We start from the raw sequence: 10,103 nt of genomic DNA, 5'->3' as shown, positions 1-10,103 counted from the left end.
GCCCCATTGTTTCCCCATTGTTTTATTTTTTTCTTGATGGCTACTAGTCATGATGGCTATATGGTACATCCAGGATCACTGGCGGGATTCCTCTAAACGCCAGCTGCTGTGGAACATTGCGGGATAGGGCTACAGCTCCCTTGACCTCCTTGTGCCAGTGCAAGACACAGGTTGGAAAATGGGAGAAGAAATTAAGATGGGCAAAAATTCTTTTGAGAGGCACGTGGGGGTGGGAAGGGAAAAATACAAAAGAAAAAGGCTTCTTCAGCTAGAGCAGACTTCCTCAAACTCAGCCCTCCAGATGTTTTTGTCCTACAACTCCCATGATCCCTATCTAGCAGGACCAGTGGTCAGGGATGATGGGAATTGTAGTCTCAAAAACATCCGGAGGGCTGAATTTGAGGAAGCCTGAGCTAGAGCCTCCTGAGGTCATCTTAGCTATGTAACTCCTTTGACCTGACAAAGAAGAAGAAAGCGATGTCTGTAATTTCCAGCTGACTTGCCAGACACTGCCTCCAATTTTTGACTGGCTCTGCCCCTACACCATTTTGTGGCAAGCGAGCCTCAGTAATTTTCAGCTGTTTCAGGTGAACATTGGGAATGGAAAGTTTAAGAACCCCTTCTCCACAACATCTAGTTTTACCCTGAAGGAGAGTTGTGAAAGGACTGCACAATGGAAATAATTGCTGGTGGATTATGCTTCGCAGGAGTGAAAGTATTCTTTTGATAGGGACCATGAGTTGCTAAAAATACTGGCAAATGTTTCATTTCTCCAAAGATTGTAATAGTGCTTTTGTGGATGATTGGTGTGTATATATGCTGCCCATCAAAAAGCCAGAGATCAGCTGTGTCTGTGGACTGCCTGCCACTAATCAAAATATACTAGCAGGATCAGCACTACATGCAAGGACAGCAACAACGATGTGCAAGCATCAGTAATTCTAAGAACCTATCCTAACAGGATCCATTCTGGGTATGGTCCTCTCTGCTATGAGCCCAAGTTTTAAAGCAAACTAAGGTTCCCTTGGCCAGTAAAGTGAGATGAGCTCCACAACCCCAGAGTTGTTCGCGACTGGACTCAACTGTCAGGAGTCCTTTACCTTTTTAAGGTTGCAAAAATACCAATTAAGCTTTATTTTACTTCATCTGGCATAATTATGGGCCATACCAAAATACTCAATTTTATTTTTTTTGAGGTTTTGAAGCTCAAAGAACTCTTGGTATCTTAAAGCCTTATACAGTGGTACCTCAGGTTAAGTACTTAATTCGTTCCGGAGGTCTGTTCTTAACCTGAAACTGTTCTTAACCTGAAGCACCACTTTAGCTAATGGGGCCTCCTGCTGCTGCCGCGCCGCTGGAGCACAATTTCTGTTCTCATCTTGAAGCAAAGTTCTTAACCTGAAGCACTATTTCTGGGTTAGCTGAGTCTGTAACCTGAAGCGTATGTAACCTGAGGTACCACTGTTGTGCCAAAATCAGTCAGTTTCCAGAGGGGAATGAAAGAGAGAGAAAGGAACAGAACACAATTCTAAGCAGTAGCAGTGCTATGAATTTGGAATTTACAAATAAGAGCAGTGGAAGGCACTTCTGAAAGATCAACACAACACCAAGAAATTCCATTTAATAATTAAAAAAAGACAATATGAAATGCAAACTTTTCTTTTTACAAGTTCAGATACAATTTCTTTTATCAAGTGCAAATAACTTTATGGACTACACCTTTTTCATCATTTAATCATTACTTTATAGGAGATACTGGACTGTGGATTACTGCACAATGCAATTATAAATATTTCAGCTTTGTTGTTTTAAATTGTTATATTTCCTATGTTGAGATGGAATTTTCAGCTTTTCAAACCTTTAGATTTTCTACATTTCATTAAGGATAGAATGGAAAAACAAGGGATCTAGCTAGAAGGAAATCAGGTAGAATTTCTAAGCCAAATTCAATACAAGTTTTTCCTTCAGAGCTGGCCCTGTACTTTTGCCTACAGTAAGCAATTGGACTTGAGCATCTCCCCCTCCCCTCCCCAGATAAACAAATGCTTATATGCCGTAAGAAATTGCTGAATATGATGACATCAGAGCCAGATATGAATTCTTAGGTGTTACTATGATGCCATATGTCCTGCTGAAGTACTGCAAAAATGTTCACATCAGAGGCAATGCTGAGATGATTAGAGTAAATTTAATGGGGCAAATTCCGATTCTGGATCCAAAAGAGAAGAAAAGCAAACTATTAACACTCAGGCAGAAAAGCTTCAATACCACTACAGGAAACAGAGATGATCTGATCCAAGTGCAGCCTTGCAGCTTTTTAAGACACATTTCCAATTGTTAGTTTCAGGTCATGGCTCAGAGAAGGCAACAATTTCACCCATAGAAGTTGGGATTTCATCACTAGTATTTGCACTGGATTATGGATCAGTGACTGACAAGTGACCTTACATAGGGAAGAATTAAACTGACAATGGCATACTTCAGTTTTCAAGTTAGGGCTCACTACAGCTCATCTCAAAACCTGAGTTCAGTGCTGAACTCAGGCTTTGAAAAAGGGAGTACCTCTGAGCAGGGGCAGAGAGCATCCCCTTCTCACTGAGAATTCATGGCTACAGCTCTGAGTTTAGGGAAAAGAGCCTTCAGGTGGACGATGCAGATTCCCAGGAAACGAGCCCCAGCGCCTCTTGAGAAATAAGAGCCTACTGAAACATTCCAAAAATGAACTATACCACCTCAATATCTAAATGGGGAACCTCAGGTTCAAATATATGAAAACCTCCCTGCCCGTGCAAAGCTAACTTGTCAGAAAGAGTGGAGGTTAGATGACACTTTGGAAATGCTAGAAGACTTTAACACAGGGATGCATTCCAATATGAGATCCCTAATATGCATTCTTGATATTGAATTGAATTTTCTCTCAAGAGCTGCTTGTGGCCAAAAGGTAATTTCCAAGTCACTAGAAATATTCTGCGCAAGTCCTGTGTCCCTTTCATTGGTTACAGGATAATCAAGGAGCTTGATCTTCAGGATTTACATTGGAATTTACTGTGGTGAGGAAAAACAAAAGATTCCAAGAGCTGAAAACTTACGTCACATTTAGTCACCATTTCCCCAAATCCTTGTCTGTATTCATTTCTGTTTCATTTTAACACATGCACGCACACGCACACAAACACACACACATTCTCTTTTCTCAGGCAGGTATAAATATTGTAGTTTCTAGGAGAAAAAAAAACTTCCCTCTAAATAATATAAAGACAACTCAAAAATGATTGCACTTAATAATATGAAAAAGGTAGAAAGGAGAACGTCCTAGTGCACAAGCATTCACTCACTCCTGCCCTTCACACTGCTTGCTTTTTTTTTTGTCATTGAGTTACTCTTTGGCAGAGCTTATAAGAAGTCCGATCTCTCAGCACCAGTCTCCATGGGGGAGAAATCACATTGGAAAGTCTCACTTTTTACCATGTTTTCTTCCCCTTTTTCCAGACATCATTCCATGTGAGATTGTGGCTAGGCCAATGTTTTCTCTGAAAGCAAAAAGTCAAGACTCCGTCACGAAACAATGCTCTTAAGTCACCAAACTTGCCATCATGAACATGGGCGATTTACTTTCACACTTCTGTGATACGTCTTTTTCTTTTACATGATCTTCCTCCCCACAACTTGCGCTTTATTTTATCTGATCCTCTCTGCAAGACTGTGCTTGGTTTATTTTTCTCTTTTAAAAACTCCCCCAACAGTCTGATAAATAAGGCATAACCTTCCACATTCTGGGTGTCCTTTGCCCCCAATTCTTTACGAAAGAGTTCAGCTGGACCGGTTCCGCTGCTTAGAAGCTGCTCAATGTCTCCCCGTTTCTTCTGTGTCCCAGGAGTGGAGCATGATATGGTAGCAGGGGTGTTTCTATCTAGAAGCAGACAATCATGTGCAGAGAGATGTACAAACAGCCTCTTTGGCAGCTGCCTTGCAGCAGAAGGGGCCGTACATAATTTGCATATATGGGAGAAGGCGGAAACGGCCCTGGAGTTACAGGTCCCAGTAGAGGCCACTTGTGAAGAGTGTATCACTTACTGGGATATGTGAACTCCATGGGCTGAGGCTCCAGTATGGAAAGCTCAGGGGATGGTTGCCAGCTGCTTCTTCCAAGGGCAATGTCATCAGTGAATTTGGTTTGGAGAAAAAGCCAAGGGAAGACCAATGGTTAGAGTCATCTGCATAGTGAGAAAATGGGGTTTGTATTCGTAGGAAAAAGTCATTGAAAAATAAGAATTAAGTGTAAGAAAAAGTTTTCTTGGCTGTCGAGGAGCCTGGAAGGCTGGTGAAAAGTGTCACAAGGCTATTTGTAAGGCCTGAGAAAGCTGGAAACTTTGGACCGGAGGAGTTTGATAAAGGATCGTGGCAGCATTTCCTTGTGTTTCTCTGTGTATTTGAAGTAATTTTGTGGGTGAGCCAGCACATCAAAGAAAGCTTTGATCAGCTTCTTGTCCTGCAGGGAAAACAAACAGAATGGAAATGGTAACTTTAGGAGCAAGGGTGTGTAGCACACACTGCAGAACTCCACAGGGGCTGCTTGCAGACAGGTAGCTCCTACTGCTACTCAATCATTGTTCTCTCCCACTATAGGGATTAGAATCCAGTTGTACCTTGGAAGTCAAACGTAATCCATTCCGGAAGTCCGTTTGACTTCCAAAATGTTTGGAAACCAAAGTGCGGCTTCTGATTGGCTGCAGGAAGCTCCTGCAGCCAATCAGAAGCCACGGGAGCCCTGTTAGACGTTCGGCTTCCAAAAATAGTTTGCAAACCGGAACAGTCACGTCCGGGTTTGCAGCATACGGGAGCCAAAACATTCGAGAACTGTTCAAAAACCAAGGTATGACTGTAGATGGCTTTTGAGGGACCTATGGCCTTTAAAGTGCACATGTAACATAATGTGTAGTTGGCCCTTTATGTCATCAATTCAATGTTTCCCCACCCTCTGCAAGGAGCTCTCCAAGGACAAGTCACATAATCGTTCCTAGTCCTGCCTGGGATCCTTTTTCAAGAGGAGATGCCTGGGCATGAATTTGGAATCATATGCATGCTAAGTACATGCTCTATCACCCCAATAACACGAAAAGCAGCCTCACCTTCAGTATTTCCTGATGGTTTTCAGAAGCATATAGCCTGCCATCCCGTACAATATCCTCCACAAGCTGTTCATAATCCTCTACATTGTTGAGAAAGGAAGTGGGAGGGATAATGAGGAAGAAAAAGCAAGGGATTAACACACCTGCTATTATTTGAAAGAAACACGTACCTACAAACAATGGTAAAAGGAATTTGATGCTGCACAAAGCTGCTTCAATGGTCTCTTTCTTTGGAGTAGCTCCTTTATTTCCCCCAAATTCTGACCCAATTCCACATTCTAAAACGGCTCACAGGCTTGGGGTGTACAAAGGAGGGCAGCCAAACACTGGCTCTGAGTTTGCAAGTGACCGCAGGTCAGGGAGACTGTTCAAGGAACTCGACTCATTCTTCCCTCCCTCAGCCGGGTGCAATCCAGGTCAGAAAGAGAAAGAGATGAAGGGAGCAACATCATGGACTAAGATGGGAGAGGGAAGAAAAGGCAACAGCCTAGGAGGAGGAGGAGAGGCTGTGCCATCCAACCATATAGAGGTTTTGCATGCGAATCAGAATGCAGAAGGGGGGAGTAGCACCTCAGACCATGCCCCCATTCTTAACCATTCACTGGCCTCAAAATGCTCGTCCTATGCAGATGCTCATCCATATGTAGGGCAAGCACATGGAGGATACAGAGGGGCTATGCCTCCAAGCACTGCCCCAGACAACTTGCTAGCCTTGATTCCTAAAAACCATGCACTGAGCACAGACACCTGCAGAAGCTTATGAACCAAGAGTTGTATGTGCCTTGCCTTCTCTTGGCAAGGAAAGCTTAGTGCATGGTCTCTGAGGAGTGGGGACAGTATAGCGTTAAAAGCAGGCGGTTACAGCCCCACTTCATCCTCTAGGTATTTGCCCTTCATTCACCTGCAGTCCTTTCTTTCTCTTACCATCATAGGTGACGTATGGTATCTGGAAGCCTCTGGCACTGTTGGCTTCACTGGTTTTAAAGTTGATCCACAGCTTCCGGGACCTTGCAGTGAAGGCGATGGGTCTCTCATAAGTCTGGCATGTCTCATAGGTGGTGATGGAGGAAGGAGATGCTGCAAGGCAGAACAGAACAGGTCCATGTGTTGTGTGGAATCACCCAGATCTCACACCCCAAGATAAACTCCATTAAAAGATCTAGGAAGGCTGAGCAAAAAGGAAAACACCGCTGAAATCTAAGCAAAGCTCTTCCTGCTTCCTTTGCCTCACACCTTTGCTGAAGTCCTAACATCTGTGAGACAAAAATGAGTGTGTTTTCCTTTCCAAGGTTATAAACTCTGAGGATAGCCTAATGCCATTTGGCAGCTTAACTACTGAAGGCAACTTTCCTTTTCGGGGGCGGTGAGGCAGAAATAAAGAAGTGCAGATTCATTTGCTTAGTGGTAAAGCAAGCAGAAGAGACATCAGGAAAGAGAGAGCTTGCGGAGCCAAATGTGGTGCACCATCTAGGGCAGGGGTGGAGAAACTCCTGGCTAGCGGACCAGATCCTGACCTACCCCCTGCCATATACTCCACGGGCTACTTTAACAGGTGGGTCAGTCCACTCACCTGTCAGTCATCTGATTTCTGTATGCTGCAAGGTGACAAATTCAAAGTCAGCTGACTTAGGCTGGCAGCATGCCTTCAAACGGGTTCTCTACTTTGCCCCTTTGCTGGCATGGTTTGGATTCAAAGTGGGAACTGCAGCAAGCCCCTTTGGAGGGGCACTTTAGGTGCCAATTAACTGGCTGGTGCTGAAAGCATGTGCTCCAACAGGCTCCCTTTCAGCACTGATCAGTGCTGACAGCGAGTCCCCTTGGCTCCAGCACCAGGAACTTCCTAGCGCACTTGATCCCAGTGGGGTTCACTGTCAACACTGATCTATGCTGTCAGCTAGCTCCATTTGCAAAGGAACAATCAAGAGCAGACTTCAAATTCATGACTGTTCCTTCACAGCCACATCCTTACCTGCCCCACATCTGATGTCAGGTGAGCATAGTTTGGAGGAAAAGCCCTCATGGGCCAAATGTGGATCCCTGCTGGTTCTAATTCGGCTCAAAGACTGGAGGTTCCCCATGCCCAAGATGGGGAAACTGCTCCAGAGATCCCCACAAGAGCCACATTGATGGATGCAGGGAGGAAAACATACAATGGTCCCAAGTCCATCAGCATGGCTGTCAGAGACAATGGAGCTGTAAGATCAGTGAGGGCTGTGCAGGCTACACCCTTACTGTGATGTTAGTTCAGGGACTGCTCAAAGCATATATTGTACACCTGATTTTTAGAATCACTTTTTCTGCATTCTCAGTTCAAGGGTATAATATGCTTCACTTAATCCAGGATACATCAGGTATTTGCAGCTTCCCCAATATCCTGTAGGTGTCAGCACTGTAAGCCACCAGAAGTCTCAAACAGAAACTCCAGCAATAGATTCAGATAGGTACAGATAGGTCCATAAACTTTACTATTGCATGCATAGTAAAGAATCTCCAGCAGCAGAATACAAGCACTTTGCACACTATGACACTTTGTTGGAAGAAGCAGCTCTCGCCTGCTCATTACTACTCTGCAGCACCACCAGGGGATGGCATTGCAGGAAGCAGTTCAGCTGACCTACAAAGCTGCTTGCACTGGCTTGGTCCCCAGTCATGGAATTGCCATCCTGTCTCTCCATCAGCCAGGGCAGGCACACAAATCACTTGGTTTGATCATTTATTCATGCTGGCAGGGAGACAAAGTCTCCATAGCTCCTTAGGTTTCCATAGTCCAGAAACTGCGGAGAAAACCTAGGCCAGTCCCCATCGCCACACTGCCCTTTTTGCATGGCCCCTACACAGCATTTGGTTACCTACAGTTTTTCCGCATGACCAGGACATCCCCACATTCATCCTCAGACGGCAGGAAGATTTCAGGCACCACAATGAGAATCTTGCGCTTTGGCGGTGGGTTGATATTCCAAGTACACTCCACATTTGCAGGGTAGTTTCCAGGGTAGTTGGGAGACTCAATATAACCAGTGTACTCTCCCAACTCCCCTCCACATTGACGGTCTGCAACAAAACACGTAGGGATCACTAGGATGTTATCTGGGAAGCAGAACCTGATTGGTTGCCAAGGGAGACCTGGGACACGGGGTCTTGGCACTATATAAGCACCAGATGTGACACAAGTCTATATATGCCAGTGTGGCTATATAAGGGTTGTGTGTAAACACAGGTACAGATTGGTCCATAAACTTTACTATTGCATGCATAAGGAAAACCAATAGGAAGCTAATGAAACAGAGATAATTTCAGCAAATGACTTCTGTTACATGCAGTCTGCAGAGACCAAAGCATACTTTTGCATTGTGACACAGAGGTTGAGCCGTCAAAGTCTGTGGTGGTATTCCCAGGGCATGTGATGCAGTAGTTCTGGCGGAAGTCAGGTTGGTAAGTGCCTACGGCGCAGCGGATGCAGCGGTGGACGCTGGTGTTATAATAATGGCCCGGGGAACACTGAACTATACATTGAAGAGAAGAGAAAAGTGTCAGAGACTGCCAAAATAATACAAGACCAGCAAGCATTCATGGAAATGAAAAGCTATTTGGGGCAGTTAATTTGCTGGTAACATTGCTTTCTCTAATCGTGCAAGAAGGCTTGATGAATATCACTGAAAGGATGCAAGGCAAATTGAGCAGGAGCACTAAGGTGCATAGTAACACTGGCTGAACATGGATAGCTCAGTTGGCAGAGCATGAGACTCTTAACCTCAGGGTCGTGGCTTCAAGCCTCACAATGAACAAAAATATTCCTTCGTTGCAGGGGGTTGGACTAGATAACCCTTGTGGCCCTTCCAGCTCTCTGATTCTATGATTCTAACCTCTCTTTCTGCCTCCTGACCAAATGTACATTAGTCCTAAATATGTATTTTTTTACCATCTGACATATGGAATCCCTTGTAATACAGGGATTCCATTTATTACCATATTGGTATTAATATAATACTGTACGGCACTTTTAAGTGTCCAAAGTACTTCCCATAGGCTATCTAGTTGTAATGTTCACAACAATCCTGAAAGGTCAGTCAGCATTATAATCCGCCATATTGCAGATGGGAAGGGCTGAGGCTAACGGTAGCTTGCTTTAGGCCACCTGGTGAGTTCATGCCAAAGGCAAGATTCATCCCAGGGACTTCCTGGTGGGTTAGTGAACATTCTGAAGCGCTAGCATGATTTAATCTAAGCTAGCTTCTTTACACACACCTCTTTGTCTTCCATCCAGTCAAGGAAGACACATTACCAGAGTTCAAGGACTTGTTCCAGCCAGGCAAAAACACTTAAACTGAGTGCAATTCAGGGCAGTGAGAGATGCGGCATAGGGAGAGGCCCGAGGGCCAAACAGAGAGGTCTGGAGGGCCACATCTGGTCCCCAAGCCTGAGGTTCTTCATCCCTGTCTTATACAGTGCTGTTGCCCCAAGCATACCTTTGGTATCACAGTCCTGGAAGGAGAAAGCTCCATCATGCTTCGTGTTCAGTCCCCCGCCACAGTGGAAGCACAAAGCTCGGCCTGCTTCAGGTTGGTAGGTGCCACGTGGACATGGTTGGCAGGGTTTGAAACCGTCTACAGAGTACTGGCCAGGGGGGCACTGACCTGTGGGCCATGCAGGAGAAAAGAGATACTCATTGGTCCAGATTAAGTATTGCCTCCCTATACACATTGCTTCTAATGTACCAGCAGCATGCAACATGCACTATAATATAACTGAGCCATGGGAGAGCACCATGAGAGCCGTCACCCATTCCAGAAATGGCCTTGGGCAATGTTTCTGCCTCTGTACTGGAATGTGATAATGCCCATGGTATGAAGGAGAAACGCCACAATCGGATCCATTTATCCAAGTCCTGGATGTGAAGAATTTCCCCCGAAATAAATACGTAAACAGATTTGGAAGAAATGGGTCATGAAGCTGAACTACCCCGTGGCTGCAGCT

The 10,103-nt window shown here is 44.8% G+C and overlaps 1 protein-coding gene across 7 annotated transcripts in view; it reads right to left on the bottom strand.

Moving 5' to 3' along the window:
- Nucleotides 1-1,588: 1,588 nt before the first annotated feature.
- The window catches only part of SCUBE3 (signal peptide, CUB domain and EGF like domain containing 3), a 114,146-nt gene continuing 105,631 nt past the window's right edge, over nucleotides 1,589-10,103 (bottom strand). For all 7 annotated transcript variants that reach the window (XM_083617967.1, XM_083617969.1, XM_083617970.1 and 4 more), the window contains 6 exons: nucleotides 9,596-9,763; nucleotides 8,471-8,632; nucleotides 7,983-8,180; nucleotides 6,054-6,206; nucleotides 5,130-5,209; nucleotides 1,589-4,489 (listed from right to left, as the gene is read on the bottom strand). In XM_083617967.1, coding sequence (XP_083474093.1) covers nucleotides 4,340-4,489; nucleotides 5,130-5,209; nucleotides 6,054-6,206; nucleotides 7,983-8,180; nucleotides 8,471-8,632; nucleotides 9,596-9,763 — 911 coding nt within the window. In that variant the 3' untranslated portion in view covers nucleotides 1,589-4,339. The remainder of the gene's footprint in view (nucleotides 4,490-5,129; nucleotides 5,210-6,053; nucleotides 6,207-7,982; nucleotides 8,181-8,470; nucleotides 8,633-9,595; nucleotides 9,764-10,103) is intronic.

The sequence above is a fragment of the Podarcis filfolensis genome (assembly GCF_964270895.1).
Source record: "Podarcis filfolensis genome assembly, chromosome: 6".
Taxonomy (NCBI): domain Eukaryota; kingdom Metazoa; phylum Chordata; class Lepidosauria; order Squamata; family Lacertidae; genus Podarcis; species Podarcis filfolensis.
The sequence above is the reverse complement of the archived record's forward strand: the minus strand, read 5'-3'. Positions and strand labels throughout refer to the sequence as shown.